The 22,313-nt window shown below is 42.9% G+C and overlaps 3 protein-coding genes across 6 annotated transcripts; 2 read left to right on the forward strand and 1 right to left on the reverse strand.

Moving 5' to 3' along the window:
- The first annotated feature begins 14 nt into the window (after positions 1 to 14).
- On the forward strand, positions 15 to 20,623 carry LOC110977972 (beta-1,4-galactosyltransferase 5-like). 4 transcript variants are annotated; one of them, XM_087148820.1, is made up of 11 exons: positions 15 to 1,276; positions 1,393 to 1,586; positions 11,615 to 11,738; positions 13,363 to 13,740; positions 13,912 to 13,971; positions 14,542 to 14,628; positions 15,179 to 15,450; positions 15,650 to 15,766; positions 17,495 to 17,682; positions 18,967 to 19,203; positions 19,323 to 20,623. In XM_087148820.1, exons 4-11 carry the CDS (start codon positions 13,620 to 13,622, stop codon positions 19,453 to 19,455), a joined length of 1,215 nt encoding a protein of 404 aa, XP_087004946.1. In that variant the 5' UTR covers positions 15 to 1,276; positions 1,393 to 1,586; positions 11,615 to 11,738; positions 13,363 to 13,619; the 3' UTR covers positions 19,456 to 20,623. The 4 variants fall into 4 exon arrangements, with proteins under 4 accessions (XP_087004946.1, XP_087004948.1, XP_087004949.1 ...); XM_087148822.1 differs by having other exon boundaries at positions 15 to 1,271; XM_087148823.1 differs by having other exon boundaries at positions 15 to 658.
- On the forward strand, positions 113 to 1,963 carry LOC147796092 (poly(U)-specific endoribonuclease-like). The gene is made up of 4 exons (XM_087148939.1): positions 113 to 229; positions 373 to 392; positions 1,393 to 1,586; positions 1,959 to 1,963. Exons 1-4 carry the CDS (start codon positions 113 to 115, stop codon positions 1,961 to 1,963), a joined length of 336 nt encoding a protein of 111 aa, XP_087005065.1.
- Positions 2,812 to 9,812, reverse strand: LOC110977985 (beta-1,4-galactosyltransferase 5-like). The gene is made up of 8 exons (XM_022232578.2): positions 8,532 to 9,812; positions 8,248 to 8,310; positions 7,867 to 7,947; positions 7,067 to 7,335; positions 6,812 to 6,928; positions 5,421 to 5,608; positions 3,287 to 3,523; positions 2,812 to 3,163 (listed from the first exon to the last, which is right to left on the reverse strand). The coding sequence occupies exons 1-8, from the start codon at positions 8,650 to 8,652 to the stop codon at positions 3,031 to 3,033; spliced, it is 1,209 nt and encodes a 402-aa protein (XP_022088270.2). The 5' UTR covers positions 8,653 to 9,812; the 3' UTR covers positions 2,812 to 3,030.
- Positions 20,624 to 22,313: the final 1,690 nt, after the last annotated feature.

The following is a 22,313-nucleotide window of genomic DNA, read 5'->3' on the forward strand; positions in this document are numbered from 1 at the left end:
TTAGAAATTGAGATATTGGGGGGTTGCCAACGATCCGCACAATCACGTACGTAATTAATGTCAGCATCGTTTTGTTCCAGGCAACCCAGGCGTCCCAGGTGCGCCTACCAACATGGACGAGTTCGCCAATGCCGTGTGGAACGCGGGCGTGAACCGCCTAGCAGACTCCGATATTTTGCAAACCTTACGTAACTACATTAGCAACTCCAATGACGAGAGGGACCTTCCGGTCAGTCCATTTGTGCCAACTAGGGCACTCTCTTTGGTACTAATCTTAGAAGCATGCGCGTCACTAAAGCTGTGTACATCAAAGTAGTGCGGGCAGATCATGAGAACATGTGGACTGGTCCCCACCCTACTATTATTGTATAGGGACCGATAGCTTACTGCAGGTAGGTAAATCTTTGCAACGTTGTACAATCTCGTTTCCATGTAAGCACGTGGAATGAAACAAACGTGCATGAACAAAGAGACCTTGGAACGATACTGACGGGAGTGAAAGGTCTTAATGAAATTCGTTTTTTACCTATCTCCAGATAACTTTCCTAAATATTACCAGACGAGGACAAAGGGAAAATTCCGACATGAGTGTTTCTTGGGTCGGTTTCACTTAGAAATCATTCTTCCAAGCATTATCGGATATTACAGGAAGGCCCAGGTAAAATCCCCACAGGCGGACCTGAAGCTTGCTACGTGATACCGTGCACGATATGGGGCCGATGGTACCCCCCATATGTCCAATCCCTATACACACTCTAGACTATTGTAACCTAACACCCCCCCCCCACTCTGTCAAGAATTCCTGAGATTCCGATAAAACAATGACCAATACAAAAGTGGGGGGGGGTCTCTCCGCCCCATATCTTGCATCATACGTGCTACCTGACCTTTTACTTTGAGGCTCTATTAGAAGCCATTACTGCGGTGGCACAATGCTCGTGGGCAGGTGGTGCACGCGCGTTACGTGCCTCTTCGACCAATAGGATGTCGTGATTTTCCAAAGGGACGCGCGCCTCAAGCCAAGAATGTGCTTGAAGTGAGGTGCCACCCACAGTATGACGCCATATCGGATTCGTGTACAAGAGTTACAGTGTTGCCATAGCTTAATAGCGGGTTGTGCTGTCATGTACTTACAGGCACGACCGTATAATTACACGTAGAGGAGCCTGGATTCACCGTGCTATCTTCGTCCAGTAGGCTTATCCGAAATTTAGAATTAGTCCCAAAGTCTCAAGTTTTTAATTCGCGAGGCAGGCCACCACCAAGATCGAGTAACGTATGAAAGAAATGCATTATTTGTGTGACATGTCAACAGTGAATGCGAAATTCAACAGCTGACCCCTACTTGAATGAATTGTTTTAATTATTGCTGTATGTCTCTTTTACATGAAGGCTGTTTTTCTCTGTGAACAAAGCCTTTCTCCACGGCGACACATACAAGACGACGGTTGCCCTGTTCGATAACTACATCACGTCTGTGGGTCAGACAGAGATCACCACGGAGCGAGCTGAGCAAGACGCCTTTATGGACGCCATGTTTGAGACGGAAGTCATGAATATCGCGTACGAGTACGTGAGATACTCAGGTAAGCATTGCGGTTTTTTTTGGTTCAAATACTAGGCAAACCAAACTGTAAAAATTACCACACCTACTGTATACATGAAGACTGTTTCGTTTGTAACATGACGCTTAGACCAACTGAGCATCGATTTGTACAAAGCCAATCTAAAGACATAATTCGCAAACCATAATTTGTTTTTCAGAGTGTATCATGTAGTAATCATGTAAAGTCACTCCGTTTTAAGCCAGTTCACAAGCTATTCAAGTGAGCTGTTCAGTGTTCACCCTGTCACTTATGACTGACCTTGTGAAGGGACTTGTGAAAGGACTTGTAATGGACACGAATATATCAGTGATGAAAATACAACGGAAACTTCAAATTCTCTTTCTGAAACAGTATAAGGAATTAAATGTGACTGCATATGGGCACCACATCATGAAATAAGAAATTAAAAACTGCTGTGATAAGATATGGTCCAAATCATACACAGTAAGGCGAACAGCATTTTTCGCACCATTTAGAAGTGCAAAAGTGAGTCGAACTTTAAATTATATGCCACGAAGTGCAAGGCCCGCATAGGCACCAGTCCGCCGACATGGGGTACACTATGAGATGGAGTCTGCTAAGAAATGAAGCCAACGTTAGCACTGAACACCAGTCCCGTTGGTAAAAACCCTCAACACCTCCCGTCTTGACAGTCAATCACACTGTAAAAAACGTTGGCCAAAGCAGTGTTGGGCATTTGTTATTTGCCAGACCTTGGTTAAAGTTACCACATTGTTGGTCAATTTTCCGTCACTGTTGGTCAAACATTGACCAAATATTGGGAAGAATTTGCCCAAAGGTTGATATTTTTACCAAATCGGGCAAAATATCAACCCAAAATTGACCAACCTTTTTACAGTGCAGAGTCAACCAGTCCTCCACTGCAGCGTTAACATGAAATGCTGCCGTACCACAATTTTCGTACAGTTCACAAGGGAAATATCCCCGAATTCCCATGTAAAACCCTTTTATGAAAATAAAACCCCTATTAATTTTGTTCTCACTACGAAAAAGTTGGTTGATAATTAAATAACTCACCCCGGTCAAAAAATTGAGGGGGTATATACTCCTCCCCACCCTTCCCAACCAATCACGAGAAAATAATAAAAAGTGGTCCCAAGTTGCGGATTTCAGTACATGAAGTCGCCATGTTCTCTTTACGATACACATTTATCTGGCAATTAAGGTTTTCGTAATCCCTGGTTTAATTTTATTATGTTAGCTAGTCTTGCACCTGTATCTCAAGTAATTTTGGCCTTTTTGCACCACTCTATTGCAAATTTGTGCGTTCAGATAAAGGTTCCTAAAAACCCTTTCTTTTCATTTGATGATACAACAAATTATCAAAATGTTTGGGTGCCTCAAGTACCTTTTTTTTTACCAATTTCCTTCCTATGGGCGGTAACCACAGTCACTTCCCATCTTAATGAAGCCGATAGATATTTACTGAGATGTTAACGTATAACGGATGGATCTCAAGGCGAGGGGGCGGGTACCTTAAGTTGCTCAGTCCGTCGTATTTCATGCGTTTGACGTAGTTCCTCAGAAGACGGTGCCTACAAAGACACACAGCAAAGGGAACACAAGAATTCCCCTGTAACTTGCAGTATTGGTACACACTGACATCTCAAGCAAACCCACCCACCCAACTTGATTTGGTCAGAAAACAAGACACATACCTCTCCGGCATCGCCGCCGCGCTGTGGTGATGATGTTGGATGTCTTTGTAGAATCCGATGAAGCGATTACGGCCCTGTGGTCGTCGCCCTATTTTAAGCTTAACCCTCCTTGCCCGCAGTAATATCTCGTCGTCTTCGCCTCCCCAGCCCCAGTACACGTTGGGGAAACCGTTCATTTTCCGTATGTCGCTGCCGAGAAAACCCGTCACGCCGCCAAACAAATTTTCGTATGCCAATCTACGGTAGTGAGAGACGATAGCGATAGACACTTCCGAAACCATCAATACAGAATGATCTAGAAATAGTTTTAACTTGTGCTTTTACTTTTTTTAAATATTCATATTACATAATTTTTAAAGAGATCCATAGACCCATTTTGTTTTGGGCCGGAAATAGTACTCGTCGAGAGGTTGTACCACTCAAACATAGATTACATGTAAATTTCTCTTTTCACACTCTTCACATACAAGAAGCTTTTAAATTTAATTATTACTTTTACAGGTACATAATTTTTTCGTTTGGCAATATCTTCATTTGAGGCAACAAAAGTGCTAAAAATCTATGGCAGACTGGCAAACAACTAAGCTCATGGTGTTCTAGCTCAGTGAATGCTATGTTTTGGGAGGAAAACAATAATTGTAAGATCTCGATTTCAAATGAAATGTATAAGGTCATGTTTAAAATTGGCCCCAAATTAAGCGTTTGGGACACGTTCTTATCCGGCCGATTGCAGCTACCCAGGTAGCACAGGGACGTCGGTCCGTCGTTGGAATTTTGTCAGTACATGACGTCGGGAGGGCGTAGGTAAACGGGGCATTTGCAAATCCCGCCGCCGTCGGCTCGACGTCTAAATTTGCTGTTGGGTGGACGTTGGACCGACGTTGTACCAACGATCCATTATATCCCCCCCCCTTTGAGTTTAAAATCGGTGAAGGTTTTCTTGAATGTTTGATGATAAAACAAACTCCAGAAACGGAGCCATTTACAATTGCGGCCTTTCGATTAAAAACCATGCACATCACGCGACTGATGGACGTGTTCTTCATGTACATATATATTGTCTTGTATTTGTGCCGACATGCTTTGCCAATTGCCGGACACAATATGAACTCACAAGACAAACCACTCATTTCAACAGTGCAGGGCACAATTTCAAAGAGAGGGGAGGGACACGTGTGAGTCCTCATATCGACGTCGGTGGGTATCTCAAATACGATGTTGACCCAAAGAACTCTACAAGAGGTCGACTGGTCGTCCTCATTTTGTCATGACCGTAACTGAAATTCCAAGTCGGCGGCATAGTAAACAGCCGACGTTGGCTGTAATAATTTGCTAGGACTGCGGTATGACATAAGTAATTGGACAGGTCGTTTATATTTAGTCTTGCCGATATCAGCTGGTTATCTTCATTTGGTCAAATTGACGGTCAGTCGAGTCCCAAACAAACGTCGGCAACACGGTACCAACAGACGTTGGATTTGGGGTTGTGCTTGGACCGCGGTCCGACGTTATCTATAGGACAAGTTGGTTGTAAATCATCATGCCGACGTCGGCAGGAACCACACTTGAATGACATTGGGCAGAAGAATAATAACCGACGTCGGCTGGCTTTCCTTTTTAGGACATGTTGGTAGGACGATCAAAGTTCCGACGTCCGTTTCAGAACGTTGGTTGAACGACGCGTCGTACCGAGTTACTTATCGACCGTGACCATCTACCGACTTTGCCGACCCATTGCCGATCCCATCCGACGTCGGGCCGCCGTCAGTGTGCTACCTAGGTGAGCGGTTTGCATGCACATTGACTAAATTACAGTAACCGAACACCCGTATGCGTCGTGTCAACGCCTGAGGGCACTTAAGTACCAAATTAAAATCCAACCACTACGTGTTTTACCGGCAACATCCAAAGAAACATCTTTCGACTCATCGTCGGAAATCGCCTTCGTTCATTGTTGTCTGTAAAATGCAAGCTTTCTTTAAGCCAAGTATGCTTTTCAATACTAAGTTCGTCGTTTACTTATTGGATACCTGCAAATAATGGACTGTAGCTGTTAAACCATTACACCACTTCTTCAATTTTGAACACTCCTGTCGCCTTCTCTAATAAATTGCAAACAACATATTTCCCCTACGTGTAATTCCAGACGCTGTCCCCAGAGATAAAGTGACGTGGCATGTTGGAGCATCCGTAGTAATTCAGGTCACTCAGTGGCACGTGATCAACATCGTGGAAAACAAAGCAATCCCAGTGTGACATGTTCAGGCTTTCCATAAAACCCACGTTCATTAAGGTTGCCCGGTTGAAGTTCAAGTCGTTTTCCTGTCAAAAGGTCAAATGAAGCGGAAAAGAAAGCTTCATCCCTGGTTGAAATGATACTTTTCCCTTTGATGTCTTTGTGGTTTACCAATAGAAAAGATAGCTCACCAGAATAGCTGAACCAAGGGACCAGTTTGATCAAGGTCCACAAGTTAACTAATGGTTGCTTCATGACGATAGCGCATGTGCAGTGAAGTTGAAGTGCGAACGACAGTAGTCAACTGTTGTCAGGCCATTAGGCCGAAGGGGAGGAAAAGTGGCCGCAGGAAGGGCAAAATAGCGAAGAAAGTGAGCATGGTCGTTTACCAGCGACATACTGTATTGGGGGCATTTTCTTATAACTGGTCCTCTCTGTACTGTACTATTAAAACCGTTTGATCAGAGTTAGTCGAAGTCTGGTTAACTATTGTCCTTGATCGAACTTGCCCAAGTGTGTAACCAAAAATACACATGCGTATAGTGCCTTTCCACTGTATCCGTCCAATTTATCTAAAACAACTAGATAGCTACAGTCGGTAACAATGTGACTTATACTATAATATCTTGGCTATACATGATCATACAATTTAGACGTGTTTTCCATCCAGTGATACCTACATCCCCTTCATTTGCTGCCAATAGACGGATCCCAATACGATGCTTCGATCTGCGCACTTTCGCGTTTGAAAGCGAGGCTGTATATGCCAGCTTCAATTCATAATACGATCAGACGATTGAAATTAAGGAGTCAAGACACAAAATGCATAAAGGTATGTTAAATTCAGTCTTTTCAAGCTGAAATTTTTTGTGGAAGAGTCTTTCAGGACGTAAAATCTCAACACGTAAAATCAAAAGAAAAATAACGACAATTGACCGCAAACTAACGTACCTGCAGTGGTCGTGTATCTTGTGCAGTGGGCGTGGTTTAAACTGAATTGGCGTCACACTTACGAACCGGATACTGCATTTACTGTGTGGACTCCGCGGGCGCGCGCGACGAAGTTCAACACAGAGAGCCTCGGTTTCGACGCAAATATGCCCCTCTCGTGGCAAGAGGTTTGTCCGGAGCTTCTGCAATAAACCTACTTGTGATCGTGTATTACTCATCTTCTAATGGACTGTTTCGACCAGCTCGCCTGCTCTCACCAGTTTAATGCAGTGAGAGAATTGCATCAGTATCGACCACATAAGTCTTGGACCAAGACCAGCAATAATGGCAGATGATACCTGATTGACTGCGAAGACACCGAATTCAAGTAGTTGTCTCCTCAGCATGGGGACGAGGTAGCGAAGGAGGATGGGCAGATGGTGGGAACGATTCCGAAACGGAATGATGATAGCCACCTGGAAAAACGAATCAAGGAGCAAACAGCAGATTACAGTCAAAGACTTTATGCGACTTTAGGCACTTTGTTGCAAAAACAATGTCCAGTTATACATGTTCTTGTGAAAATGTTCAAACTGGTGTGGTTTTTATCTAACCTTCCATACAGGTATGCAATGATTGGGCCTCCAGTGGCCACCTGGGATGAATGTATAGTTCCCAATCTTCATCGCCAGTTGGGCTAGATTGGCCTCCATAATCCTCCTTCCCGATGCTTTGAACCAGACGTTCTTGTCGATGAGGTTTGGGATGAGGGAGTCGGCCAGCGTCGTAGCTCGCCTAGCTTTCTCAAACTCCTCGGAACCAAAAACAACGCTCTCTGCTTGGTCCATCGTTATATTGTCCAGATCATAGAAGCTAATATTATCTGGTATTGTCGGAATAACATTGAAGCTATCGTCAGCGTAACCTACAGCTAATACCTGTTTTGATACCACTCCTGTTGACAATCGTCATCTTCACCTGTTTGTTTGGTAATGTCCCAAACACACTTGCAACAAGCATAATATGACCCCGTCCTTCAAGTAACCAAACAACAGAGCTTGCAGATTTTCGCAGCGTTTGTCACCGTTCAAAGACACCGTCAGCGTGACCCTAAGGCATGTGTCCAAACTCATCTGCCATTTTGCTTTGGGCAACTAATGTGAACCAACAGCTTAACAATGTAACTACATTTACCTTAACACTGGCGGGTGCCCTACAAGTCAAAGTTTGCATTCTTGGGAGGGGGGGGAATAATGCTTGATGTGGGCAAAAATGGGACAGACACTGTAGTCAAAACACATCTTCAAATCAATGCAATGTAAAATATGTTCACAGTCATCATGGAAAATAAAAAAACGAGGAAACGTGTATCTGATGTCAGTGACATAATAATAGTCAAGAGTTCGACGCTTACTGAGATGTGGAATGTTGGAATCTGGACACTCCGACAGCCGATGAAACAAGATCCTTTCTGTTGTGCTTCCGTTTCTTGAAGCTACGAGAAAACATGATAAATGTGGATATAAATACGATCAAGGGACGACATCAAAGCCAGTAAGTAGCCTGAGTGGTAATATATCACTACATGGCTGTGATCAGGACGTGTATTGTAAAATGTCACACCCTAAGATCTTAAGAAGCGGGTACTCAGTTCTACAACGGTCTATTTTTCAAACACCACACACAAATCCCACTAGTCCCGCAGCGACAGTCAACGGACGCGGTCCACGAGCATCCTTGTACCTCGATATAAAACTGCAGGCCCGCCTTAGGCCTAAATATCATTGGATCTTACCCGTGCCGACGACTCCTCTACCAGAACCTGTCCGGGTGGATTCTGCTCGAACGTAGATTTCTCCTGCGCCAAATTAACAACAAACAAGTGAAGATAAAGTAAATCTTCAACGTATCTCCGTATTTTTGCAGTGCTATATAAACTACGTTGGCTCTAAGCCAACTAACTAAACCGACAACAAACGTGTCTACATGAACAGCGTCTATTTAGTAAAGAGGGAAAAGAACATTCATTTAGGAATAACACATCCCCAAATGATCTTTTTCTTCGTACGACGTGCGCACCTTCAAACTGGTACCAATCTCCACTCATACCACGGTGAAAGTAAAAGAGAGGGAGAATGACCAACTGTAGAGTCGTTCCTACTACCAGACAGACAGCAAAGGCCTTTTGTATCCCATTCATTCTCACGATTAAGCTTGCTGCAATTCAGCGTATTGGAAAGACGTTCAAAGATCCTGTTTGATTCGGGACGACCAGAGAGATGAGACATCAGCCAAACCGTCGCGCCTTCCACTCTATTAAACTGCGATTATAATATCATGGCACTGTGTACTTCGCCGTGTTTCTCTACGTTCCCAGGCGGGCGCAAGTCCTTCTGTTGTCAATCCGAGCTAGCCAAGCGTTTCCCTTATAATTATATCGTGCAGAGGTCAATAGATTTTGACATGACAGCATTATGGACCCACAGATTTAGAATACGGACGCAAACCCGTGCAAAAGACGACATAGTTTGACATTTTCAATAGGTTTCTCTGTAAGCATGGATGCGCCTACCAGGCTTCACTTGTCACGGAGAATTACCTTTCCAATAAGTTAACATAGCTCTATGATATACACACACTTTTCTAGGGCAGCTGTGTTTAATAAATTGCATCTTTCATTCGGAAAAAAAATGCCGTGTATAAAGCTTAAATAAACTGATCCACGAAATTTCAATTAATTGTGGGTACCCATGCACTTCCAATGAGAGTCTACGCAGTGAGCAAATTTTGGTAGCCTCTCGACCAATAAGAAAGCTTGATAAAGCCTCACGTGACCTTCATTAGGGGAGGTGTCGGTAATTTTCTGAGGGGGTTGTGTAAATGCAAATAGATAAAACGCGTAGACTTTTAAACTTGAAGTACATTGTTATGCGTATTCGCTTAGTAGTTGGATTAAACAAACAATACAGTTTCTTTTTTGTTAATTTTTGTTAATATTTTTTTTTAATTAAATACGTACACGTCTATAAGGCTAGGGTACAATACCGTATGCAGTTGGGTTTCATTTTCATGCGAAAACAGTGGGATGCATTTTTAAAATGGCTTTTCCCGCGCAGTGAAATTTCCTTCAGTTTAGGGGTGGTCTGCTTTGGGTGAGAATTTCTCAAAAATTCATTGGTCAACCCACTAAAAATTGAACGGAAAATGAAAGAGGACATGTGGAACATCATTTTTCTGTGCAGCCTTAACACTGTGAGAGTTGTAATTTTAAAATATTTGTGAAGTATTGGGATTTATCACTGCTGTCTATGGGAATATATTTGCACCCTTGGTAGTGTAGTGAACTGTACCTGAGTTAGGGCGCCCTCATCCTTCCAAACGCTTCACGAAGGCAATTAACAAGTTTATACTTTTTAGGCGTTTTCCGTGCACGCGGTGTCAAGGTTGTGTCTTTGCTTTGGGTTCTCGAATGTAGAACTGTACTTTCTGCATTTTGCTTCTATTAATTTCCAGGGAGCATGGCTTCGGCCATGCCCCAAAGTGTGGGAGAGAGTCAATGCTAGAATCCCCTGGTAAGTACTTCTCATTGTATGAATATTTCGCACGATCTCCTGTCGGAGAAATTGTACGATTTACGCGGCCCAATGTGGTGACTGTTTTCTGTATTACAACGTTCCATAGTGTATTGGTCAGCGAGCTATGTTACTTAGCCATGTGCCCCGTTAGCCTTTGACCATCGACCCATTGTTATTATTTACGGTGCCGTCTAGCCATTACACTACACCAACTGTTTTCATATTCTTAAATTGTAGTTTTGGAGTTAGACATCATTTATTGTTCACGTGCTCTCCAAGTGCCCGTCCGCTTTAATGAGGGGACCGTTCCTCCTTCCATCGTCCAACTGACAGGGGGCTGGTCAGCTACAGTTGGAACTGCACTTTGCTGGTTCTCGAACGAGTATAAATGCACCAGTTACGGTCGCATCGCTACCGTTAAAATGAAAGCTTCCGACCAGCATGGCTCTTTTCTACTGATGAGGGGGTGCTTCTGCTCCAGGCGGATAGTGTATTGTTATATTTCATCAAGATGGCTAAATTACTAAATACATGTAAATGCTGATTCGTGCAGTTTCCAACGGCCTTAATACCACTGACCGCTGTGACGACGATTTGTGCTTTATAAAAGAAAGTAATGTGAATCACCAAACGTCATTGCACTTGACTTGTTAAACGCACTCCAGTAAACAAAATAAAATCATCCAGAGTTGATAATACGTGAGCTTCTTTTTACTGACATTACTCAGGACTTCAGAAGCAGCGGGTCTTTGTGACAGAGCACTGACAACAGAGTAATGTAAGCGATTCAAAGCCACGACGCTTCCTTGATTCTGTAAAAACTGGTGTAACCTTGCATCGTTGTTGGCCTTCACGGAATGTATTTGTACTACGCTACGCTCGTTTGTCCTAATCATTTATCACAAGCTGAACAGCCTTCTAGTCTCTCCATTAAGAAATGGAAGTGGTTTGGGTTGTTTCCAACTTAACTTCTACACAACATGGAAGGCATATTCGGGCCTACCTTTTAGTGCTGGGCTTGGTTTCGTTCATCGAGATCGAGAATCTGCTAAATTATGATAAACTATGCCTAATCATAATAAATAAATGTCAGTCATTGGAAGATCCATGCTGCTGACGTAGTTTATGCAGCACAGTTTCACAGTATTGGGAGTCAAATCCTCAAAACCAAGTACAGAGTACTGCGAGTACTTAAGGGGCCGAATGCCGGGCCGAGTGCAAGTACACTCCAACGCACCGAATACAAGAAAATCAAGGCCTCGTACTGGGCTGAGTAAAAGTACTGAAGTCCAAGTCCGAATACATGAACGTGCTAAGAAGCCCACGTAACAATCGAAAATCGCTGTTATGTTCGGGTCACATATGCTGGTAACACGTTGTACATCAATATTGCTGTTGAAAGCTATTGTTGAATGTTGCTGTTTTCCATTTGCCCTGCATTCACCGGGTAGCCATTTGTTCTGCTTTCCAATGCAGACAACACCCCCCTCCATTTGTTTTTCTCGCCCCAATCCCTCGTTCTCTTGCAGTTCTACTATTTGTAATCAGGCTTGCTAAAGTGGTTTTCCTACTCTATTACCCCGACAGAGTTTTCACGGTGCCCAGCTGGTGAACTGGTTGGCGAGGAGCAACAAATTCTCGACCAGACAAGAAGCTATCGGCTTGGGCAAGGATCTCTTGGACCTCCTGGAGCTCAGTCTCACCAAACACTGTGAGTACCGTACCTCTACTCTGTACATCGGACTTTGAGCTGGAGGCACTCACAAGCTTCTTTCGGTGTGGGTTGCTTGTACTATAGACAAATAAAGTAGCACTTTTTTCATTTATCGGGAAAAGCAAAGTTCTATTTTAGTCAAGTTGGAATTCTGTTTCTGTACTCTCCTGTGGTTTCACAACATCCAGTGCAGTAGCCCACAGTTCACCTGTCCATATGTTCTCTAATTTTCGTTCATACGAAACTTGAAGTGATGTGGTTTCTTATCCTTTCCTAAATGGAACACTTGAGTTTTATTGTGACTAAATTGTTTGTGTTTAATACATGTATTATGAAATTTTACCATGCGATTGTTGCATTTTCCGCTGTTGTGCTTCCAATTTCCAGTAATATATCAAAGTGCCCGGTTTTCAACAGCAGTTACACATGTTCTGAAATGTGGCGAGGCCCTATACGTTTAGTTTAGCGTTTAGTAGTATATACCGTTATACGTTTAGCATTTGGAGATATAATTTTAGCCCTTCATGCTGATCGCAGTCTGTGACATTTTTCAGACATGCCTAGTGAAATTACAATTGATATGATTGGCTTCAACTACACCGTCACCACTGTTATAAATTGCCATCACCTTTAAATGGAGCAAACTCTGCAGAAAGTAAAGAAAGGGGAGGAAATGAATGAACCGGTTGAGTAAACAGTATTAAGCGTCAGTAGTATGGCTCTGCAGGATGTCAATCAAATCCTCACTTTGCATTATAATTAGGCCTACATTTGGAATTGAGAGCGGGGTCGGAATCACATGGACACGGGTTGGTAAGGTGGGCACATTGAAGCTATATACCGCTAAGCGGCATCAATGCTTCCATTCCTACGCTATGCCCATGTTACGTTTGTATGCGTCTCCCAAGTCGCAACCAAGTCTAGACCACGTTACTTTCGACGCGGCCAGGGTAAGCTTGAGATCGCCCGTAAGAGGCAACATCAGCCCCGACAGCGTGTTTCGCTGGTGACCACGAGTGCTGGTAATGGTATTTCCTTTTGAAAAAAAGGGAAAGAGTAGCCGTTTCTCTGTCAGTCGCTGCTGTTGTATGACTAGCAGTCGCGAACAAATTTTATTAAAACTAAGCTTAAACTGTAGCACATCAGTAGCTTGGCTTACTTTTGCTGGTATGCATGCAAATGCATGATGTAAAACGAACAACGCCTATATAGCAACTCTAATCGAATTATCAATAACATTGCAGCACGTGGGCTTTCACCTTTACAATGGCAACACACGTCTGACTGAAATTTTATGAATCGATCGATTTTCACACTTTGGATCTTTTTCCCGAACGATATGGTTAAACTTGTAGTTACAGCCAACCTTGAAAAGTGTGTTTATATTGAATCGTGCAGATTTTCCAACCAATGGCCAGCCAGTCCAAATCATTGTCCACGAATTGCATCGATGGTTTATGTTTGGTCTGTGGGCTGATAGGCCTACCTCACGCATCTGCTTGATTGTTACCTGTATCATGTGTATCCTGTATTGTGTCATGTATCAAACATCATGTCGTGTTATAGCATTGCACAACCAAGAACTTCATTATCTCGGTTCTGTTTTTTTTTCTTCAAGCAGTTTGATACCGTTTATAAAATTAGTGGGAGGGCACCTGACTGTCTGAGATTGAGTTTACGAGGACTTGCACAAGACTAAGGTTATTAACGCCGACGAAAAGCAGGGAAGCGCAGTGGCGTGATATTACTGCAGATCGGTTGAAAGGCGCGGTTCGGCTGATGCCGTGTCTCTCTGGTCGTCCCGACTCAGACAAGATCACTGGACGGTACGCTTAACACTTTCTGATACGCTGAATTGTAGCAGGCTTGGCCGTGAGAATGACTGGGATATACGTGGCCCTCGTTGTCTGTTTGGTGCTCGGAACGGCTCTACAGTTCGTCATCCTCCCTCTGTTTTACTTTCACCGTGGCGTGAATGGAGATTGGTACCAGTTTGAAGGTGCGTGCGAAAAAGATCTTTTTGGAGAAATCTGATACTCTTTTTAGGACTTCCATGTAGAGTTTGTTGTTGGTTCATACCGCCAAAGTAGTTATAATCTAATGACTGAAACTTATTAAAGTGGTATGCTAAGGGTATATTGTTCCTTTTTGTTTCTACTTGCCCCCAAAGAAATCTACATTCCTACTGAATCCAACTGGATCGGTTCTGCTGGAGGAATCATCAGCACTGGTAAGATTCAGGTCGGGCCGGTTGTTTTTATTATCATTATCATTAGTATTTTTGATCCGGCCTTCTGAATTCAATACAAATACGATAGTATAGGACAACACACACTAAGACCAGTAAATGGATTATTTAAGAAAAATTAAGAACAATTCATTTTAGAACAACTAACCCAGGGATATAAAGGGGGTACGTTAGCATGTATTGGATAGGGGAGAGGTGTAATAAGGGTGCTGGAGGGGGGAGGGAGGAGGGTTGTAAGAGGGAGAAATTGTGGGTAGGGGGAATTGTGGGAGTAGGAATATAGGAAGGGAATTAGTATATTATTCACAGTATTTCATTCATGGTATTCAGTTGCTGATGCTCTCGGACCACGTCGGTTGTTTGTGGGTGTCTGGTAAATTGGTGGGATCTTTACTAATGGATAGTTCTAGATTCGGGTACCCTTTATTTTGTACTTGATGTGGGGGCATTCCATTACGCCCTGATCACATCTCTGTATTGGTATAATCATCGGTTCGGGAATTGTTCTTTAATTATTTCAATATTCCTCTCTCCTGTCTTGTGTTCTGTTAGTTCTACCAAGAAACGGAAGCCTAACAGACAGAATCCGGTATCATAGGCTGTCGGAGTGTCCTGATCATTCCAACATTCCAAATCTAAGTAAGCGACCAAAAGCATGTACCAACTCATGATTGTTATTATATCACCTACTTCAGATACCCTATCCTTTTGGCTTTTCAGTTACCATAATTGTGAGCATTATTTGCATTTGATTAATTTGAGGACGTTTGACCCCAGTGTCTATCCCATCTCCACCTACATCGAGCACTGCCCCCTCCCCCAACCAGGAAGGGCATTTTTTGACCTGTAGGGTATCTGCCAGTCTTGAAGCAAATGCATGTATGCATCTATGTCAGGATGAACCGTTAATTCGAACGAGGTGGCCAGAGCAAACTGGCAGTCGAGGTTGGACACGTGACAGCATGATGTCATGCTGGCGGTTTCTTGAACAGTGACAACCTCCGTGATGACATGCAAGTTCTGTGGTTAGTTGCTGGAAAGATATAACGATGTTACAAGTGTGTTTGTGGCACTAGTTAACGAATGGGTGGAGATGACCATGCAAGGTTTGCTTATCTGCTGCTATTAACAAACTTATCGGCTGTATTTCATGCTGATGATAACTTCAATGTTTTTCTAACATTACCAGATAAATTGACCTTCTACGAGCTGGACGATTCAGTGACTATGGACCAAGCAGAGAAGATAGTTTTTGGTGCCGAGGCGTTGGAGAGAGCCAGGCGAGCTACAGCGCTCGCCGACTCTGCCATCCCAAAACTCATCGACAAGAAAATCTGGTTCAAAACCTCTGGAAGGAGGATTATGGAGGCCAATCTAGCCGAACTGGAGATGAAGATAGGGAACTATACATTCATCCCAGGTGGCCACTGGAGGCCCAATCATTGCATACCAAAGGGGAAGGTTAGATAAAGTCACACCAGTTTGAGTAATAAAGAACATGTATAATTTCACAAGAGTATGTATAACTGGGTTTTTGTTTTCAACCAGGTTTGGATAATAAAACACGTCGAGGAAGTTGCATAAAGTTCACCTTGACAAAATAGGCCTACAACATTCTTTGACTAGAATCTGCTGTTTGTTCTTTGATTCGTTTCTACAGGTGGCTATCATCATTCCGTTTCGGAATCGTTTCCACCATCTGTCCATCCTCCTTCGCTACCTCGTCCCTATGCTGCAGAGGCAACTTCTTGAATTCGGTATTTTCACAGTCAACCAGGTATAATCTGCCACGGTTTTATGGATAGCCTTGGTCCAAGACGTGATTGATTGATAGTGATGTAATTCTTTTCTGACTGGTGAGAGCACACTATGTTCACCCCTTCCACTTAGTTTTTGCGCATGCGCTAAAATTCGGCAGAGTCGTGGTCGCTTTCTGTTGTTTTGTTAAAATGGCGACGCTGGCCAGGAAATGAGTGTACCACAATCCATCTGCGGAGATCTTCCGCATTGTGTAAGAGTTGGCTGAATTTATACCAGAGAAATATAATCAGGCTTCAGATTTTATTTTGTGATGTGTTTCTTGTTAATCATAAGTGACATTTAAGAGGAAATGGGGTGAAAAGTGTGTGTGTAATACTACATTTCCGAACGTGAAAGAGGGTATTTTAAATTTGAATTGTTCTCCAGTTTTTCCACACAGGCTGCATATCATATGCTTAATAATTTAAGAGTGTTTGAAAAAGGTTATTTTTAAGCTGTTGCAAAATCCTTTGTCAGTTTGATCAATTTCAATGGTGGCTCTCTGTCGACCGGTCGGCCATGGTTTATGTGTGCACATGTGTACGTTCATGTACATGTACTGTACATGTACGTAACCGTATACTGACACTATAATACGGACAAATGATTCTCGTGCAAAATGTTAAATTCGCATTAGCTTGAAAATTCTACCGATGTTTTATCGGGTCTTAATACACACGGTAGTCTATTTCGTTTATTTGGATAAACTGGAGAAGTTGTTTTAAACTGGGAAAGACCGTGGACGTTTTTTGTTTTCAAATCTGATCGTGTTTTTATTTTTTTAAAAATCACCTTTTCAGATTTTGTTTCAAATATTGTGCAACTGGGTTCGTTATAATACGGTGGTTTAATGTTGTCTTCTCAAATTTCATTTGCTTGTATTTTGTTAAAAATAAATTATGGTCTCCATCCGCGGAAAGAAGTATCGTTAACGATGTCCGACGCAGCCTGCCTCGAAATCCACAGTTGAGTGATTGAGTGCGCATGCGGTAACTCTCGACTAAACGATGCACAAGGGCGTGGGAGTGAACATAGTGAGCAGGCGAGTTGATCTAATCAGGCCTTCAGAAGGATAACAATGCCAGATCACTCGCGTCTTGAACCGAGACTACATTTTTACAAGTCCATTGAAGGTTTACAGTTTTGGGGGTGAAATTTCGGTTGCTCCTAGACAAACATCTTGCTCCAGGAAGGATTGGAAGCAAACGAAGAGGGATGCAGCTATCATCAGATGTGACACATAAATTTTAATCTAAAGGAGAACTCGTAGCTTCCTTATCTGCCTTGAGCAGAAGCATGCCCCTCGTCGGTTGAAAAGAGCCATGTTAATGGGAAGTTTAATTTTGTTGGTAGCAACTCGACCGTAAGGTGTGCACTTCTATTTCATAGTCGTTGGTGAACCAGCGAAGTGGGGTTCCCAGCGTCCGTTGCTAGGCAAAATGCGTCTTCTCTTGGTCCAGCTCGAGGGCTCACGGGCACATAATATTGCTACTGACCAATAGTTCAAACGAAGCCCATTGGACCAACACCGTAACAAAGACACATCTCGAGTGCATGGCTCATCCTTGGTTCAATTATCATTATAATCAACAGTCCCGATTAAAAGGTCTTTCAACCACAGGGAAATCAAAGGGACAAGTAGGCCTATACCGTTTCCATCAACAACAAAAGTTCTCGTTTACCTTTCCTCATAACTTTTCGACAGGAAAACGAGTTGAGTTTCAACCGTGCTACCTTAATGAACGTGGGTTTCATGGAGAGCCTGAACATGTCACACTGGGATTGCTTTGTGTTCCACGATGTTGATCACGTGCCACTGAGTGACCTAAATTACTACGGATGCTCCAACATGCCACGACACTTTATCACCGGCGACAACGTTTGGAATTACACGTAGGGGAAATAGGCTTGTTTACAATTATTTATTGGAGCAGGCGACACGAGTGTTCAAAATTGACGAAATGGTGTGATGCTATTAAAGGTACGGTCCACTGTTAGCAGGTATCCGAAAAGTGCCTGACGAATTCAGTGTTGAAAAGCAAACTTGGCTTAAAGAAAGTTAGGGGACCAAAGTCCCTGTGAAATTATTCTTGCTGACGAGCTGTCATTCAGGAGAAAAAGAAATGAAAGAACGCCATTTCCAACGGTGTGTCGAATGATGCACTTTTGAAAAAAACCGGTAGAACACGTAGTAGTTCGCTCTTCATTCGGCGAAGTGCTGGCAAGCGTTGGCACGACGCACAGGGCGTTCGGTTTAATCGATCCAATGTGCAAATAACGTAGCTGCAATAGGCCGATAGAACGAGATCTTAGAATATTGATTTATTCTTAAAATGTACAGCACACACCGGATAAAACGTCACTACCCTTGTTGTTTGGCACTCCTCTGTAGATTTTGAGCACTTTTGTTGCCTCAAACGAACATAATGCAAAACTGGAAACTAATGTAGTCTACCCTTAAAGTTATAATTGAATTGAAGCAGGGTGAAGAGTGCGAAGAGAAACTTGCGTGCAATTTGTGTGACATATTTGAGACATACAACCTCTCGACGAGTACTTTTTTGGCCCAAAATAAACCGTTTCATAGTTTCTTTTGTAAAAAAATATTTCACGATTATTTAATCGATTCAAATTCAATTTAAAAGATATGTGACCCGTCACGGAGTGAAAAGGGGAGAGTAAAGCTGCATTGCACTCTTTCCTATTTTTGAGGGTTTAAAGTCATAGTGAAGTAGAGGTCAACTTTTGGGTTTGGTAATATTTGGAAGGAGTAACCCGTCTCGTATTTAATTCCAAATATCGGTGGATCTGATTGTGAAAATGTCATTTTTCTCAGCTTTTTTGACGATACCATTGATCGTGCGTTGTCTGAAATGTTGAAACAATGTCGGGAACAACGACGCAAAGCTGTCAGAATAATGCCACACTGTCACCTTATACTTCTACCCTAAGTGTTCCATGTACATAGGCTTATCACTGGAAAGCCCTCTTTCTACTGAATTCAAAAATGCCAATATCTCAATTTTGAAAATTCGGACTTTCTGCTCATGTTGTGGCGACAGGTAACATTATGTCAGCAGTTTAAATGGCAAGCAGACAGGACATCATGGATCCTTCTGACTTTTAATACAAACCCGACTCACGCTCAAAAACCCTTCTTCTCTCTCGCTACCGTAGGTTGCTTTACGAAAATTTGTTTGGCGGCGTGACGGGTTTTCCTGGCAGCGACATACGGAAAATGAACGGTTTCCCCAACGTGTACTGGGGCTGGGGAGGCGAAGACGACGAGATATTACTGCGGGCAAGAAAGGCTAATCTAAAAATATGGCGACGACCACGGGGACGCAGTCGCTTCATCGGATTCTATAAAGTCATCGAACACCATCACCACAGCGCGCCGAAGATACCAGAGAGGTATGTGTCTTGTTTCTGACCAAATCAAGTTGGGTGGGTGGGTTTGCTTGAGATGTCAGTGTGTACCAATACTCTAAGTTACAAGGGAATTGTCTTTCTTTAACTGTGTGTCTTTGTAGGTACGATCTTCTGAAGAACTACTCCACCCGCATGAATTACGACGGGCTGAGCAACTTAAGGTACCCGCCCCCTCGCCTTGAGATCCATCCGTTATACGTTAACATCTCAGTGGACATCTTTCGGCTTGATTAAGAGAGGAAGTAACTATGGTTACCGCCCAGAGAGAGGAAAATGGTCAAGATAGACACTGAACGGAGCGTAACATTTTGCCAGTTTGGGTGTATCACTATCAAACGAGAGGAAAGAGGTTTTAAAATCTCTTACTGAATGCTAAGATGCAGAAACGGATTTGAATGCGATCAAGTTGTGCCAAAAGGCCAAATTATTTGACATAAAGGTGCAAGATTAGCTAACAAAATAAAGATGAAACCAGGAATCACGTTATACTAAATCGTTAGATCTATGATGTTGATGTATATTTTAAAGATTCGTCGAGAATAGCGACTTCATGTATACTGAAGTCCACAACTTGGGGTCACTTTCTATTAAAACTCGTTTTCTCCTGATCAGTTGTACACGCTTTGTGCCTGGGCGTAAATCCCAGGGAAGAGGGGGTACTGTCACCCCACATTTTGACTGCAGGTGAGCTATTTAATTACCTTCCCACTTTTTTGTGGTGAAAAAAAAATTTACGTAGATTTGGAAGAATTTTTTTAACTTGTCAATGTTACAACCAAAATATATCCAATAGCACCCAAAAGCGGAGAAAAACCAAAAAAGCCCTAAAATTGCCTTTCTGATGTAAGACTTTGTAGGAATATAATACACATTAGATGTCCATCTCTATCATGAACATCACCCCTATAATAGTGTCACATGGTGCCAGCCCCCCCCCCGTCAAGTTTCAGAGGCCGGGCAAGTTATCCCCCTTCCTACTTGTCCACATTCCCCACCCCTCTGAGTTGTGTATTCTTTTTGTAGCGTACTTCAGGGCCCTTATTAGATCCGAACGAACATTTTCATCTTTTTTTGAGAAAAAAGTTGCGATGTCGCAAATTTTGTCGCAAATATTTGCAAAGATATTTGCGATGTTTGGTGTCCCTCCAGGGCCACCATAAGCTCTGGTTGATCTCAGTTGACTGTCAAGACGGGAGTCGTACAGGTTTTCCACCTACGGGACTGGTGTTCCTTGCTGAAAATGACTTCAATTGAAACCACTGGCCTGCCTTGAATTAGCATTGGATCTTACCGATGCCGACGATTCCTCTACCAGAACCGGTTCAGTTGCGGGATTCGGTTCGAACGTGGATTTCTCCTGGGCCAAATTAAAAACATAACAAGTGCAGTAACCTTTCAACATATCCACTTGTTTTTGTTTTGTATGAGTGGTATTTCAACTATTCTGGCCATTTAAACATCAATTAAACCCACAACAAACTTGACAGTAACGTTCGTCGCATTTATTTCAAGCTCCTAGATGTGGAGGGGCCGAGGTGGAATGCTCATGCGTGAATACCGAAGTTCTCTTCATAAGACCTTTTTTCACACGCACCTTCAAACTGGCTCCATTTTACTTTCACACCATCACGGTGAGAGTAATAGAGAGGGAGGATGACGAAACAGGCAACGAAGGCCTTGTGTATCCCAGTCATTCTCAAAACCGAGCCCGCTGCAATTCAGCGTATCAGAGGGGCGTTCAAAGACCAAATTTGAGTCGGGGAAGACCAGAGAGAAAGAACATCAGCCAAACCGCGTTTCCAACCGCACGGTAATAATATTGTCATGACACTGCACTTCCCTGCTTTTCTCTACCTTTCTCGGCGTTAATTGTCTTATTCTAGCGCAAGTCCTCTTAGACTCAATATCAGACGGTCAGGCGCTTTCCCTCCAATTTTATAAATGATGATAAACTGCTTGGAAAAAAGCAGAAGTAAGACAACGAAGTCCTTGGCCCTGAACTGCTATAACGCCATGATGCAGGTTACTATCAGGGAGATTCGTTAGGTTTCGGTCCTCAGACCAGAAAATAACCCATCGGACATGTTTGCACGGATAATATTCTGGACTGGCTAGCGATTGGTTGGAAAATCTGCGTGGAAATACAATTACACACTTTTCAGGGTCGGCTGTACCAGTTTAACTACGTCGTTCGGGAAAAAGTTTAACTATGAAACCAAATTGATTCACGACATTTCAATCAGACGTATGTAACCACTGTAAAATAAAGCCCATGTGCTGCAATGTTTTGATGAATCGATTCAGAATTTGTATAAGGAATTGTTCTTTTACATGACACGCATTTCAGCAAAAGTAAGCCACGTCACTGACGTGCTACATTTAAAGCTTTGTTTTAATAAATTGGTTCGCTACAACAGCTGTGACAGAGGATGCTGCTCTTTCTTTCTGTTTCTAGAAAAGGAAATTACCCTTACCAGCGCCCGTAGTGGGTTACCAGTGAAACACGCTGTCCCCTTGAGGGTGATCTATCCCTGAGAAAAGTGACACGTCTTGTCTGGCTCCCTGACTACAGATCCCCCAACGACTCTTGATAAAATCTTAAGCCACGTATCGCCCACAGATATAAATAGATCAAGACGTAGATTTCACAGGTCACAAGGAAAGCCCTCGGCCGGCTGGATCCTATGTTTTAGATGCACCATTCCTCTATGGATGGACATACATGTACATGCAGGAAATGCAAAATATGTGCAGAAAGAGAGCAACACTGTGTTGCATGTGAGCACTAAGCAAAAGCAAAATTGTATCTGCAGGGAGAGGTGGGAAAAGGAAGATATTGTATGCCCTTCTGAAACCTTTTTTTGCGGGGGACGGGACAAGATCGGAATATTTCGGCTATTTTCGGAAACGGGAGGAATTCATCCGGTGTGGGTCATGTGGGCATTGGGTGATATCGGAGGGTGTACCCACATATATACCCCAGAAATATGTCCGCCAAACTCATTAATAAAAGTTATACGCTCAAAATATTCTATATAAGGCAGTCCAGAGAGCCACGAAATTGACGAATTGTAGAAATATGGCATTGAACC

This window comes from Acanthaster planci, linkage group LG18 (genome assembly GCF_054643075.1).
Source record: "Acanthaster planci isolate LZ-2023a linkage group LG18, COTS_SCS, whole genome shotgun sequence".
NCBI lineage: Eukaryota > Metazoa > Echinodermata > Asteroidea > Valvatida > Acanthasteridae > Acanthaster > Acanthaster planci.

Excerpts from the sequence above, each read along its gene's own strand:
- LOC147796092 (XM_087148939.1), top strand. The coding sequence starts at position 113 with ATGGACGAGTTCGCCAATGCCGTGTGGAACGCGGGCGTGAACCGCCTA. Across the intron at positions 230-372 it reads ATGACGAGAGGGACCTTCCG|GGACCGATAGCTTACTGCAG; the intron begins GTCAGTCCATTT and ends ATTATTGTATAG. Across the intron at positions 393-1,392 it reads GGACCGATAGCTTACTGCAG|GCTGTTTTTCTCTGTGAACA; the intron begins GTAGGTAAATCT and ends TTTTACATGAAG.
- LOC110977985 (XM_022232578.2), bottom strand. The coding sequence starts at position 8,652 with ATGAATGGGATACAAAAGGCCTTTGCTGTCTGTCTGGTAGTAGGAACG. Across the intron at positions 6,929-7,066 it reads ATTGCATACCTGTATGGAAG|GTGGCTATCATCATTCCGTT; the intron begins GTTAGATAAAAA and ends TCGTTTTTCCAG. Across the intron at positions 3,524-5,420 it reads GACAGCGTCTGGAATTACAC|ATTGGCATACGAAAATTTGT; the intron begins GTAGGGGAAATA and ends TCACTACCGTAG.
- LOC110977972 (XM_087148820.1), top strand. The coding sequence starts at position 13,620 with ATGACTGGGATATACGTGGCCCTCGTTGTCTGTTTGGTGCTCGGAACG. Across the intron at positions 14,629-15,178 it reads TTCCAACATTCCAAATCTAA|ATAAATTGACCTTCTACGAG; the intron begins GTAAGCGACCAA and ends TAACATTACCAG. Across the intron at positions 17,683-18,966 it reads GACAACGTTTGGAATTACAC|GTTGCTTTACGAAAATTTGT; the intron begins GTAGGGGAAATA and ends TCGCTACCGTAG.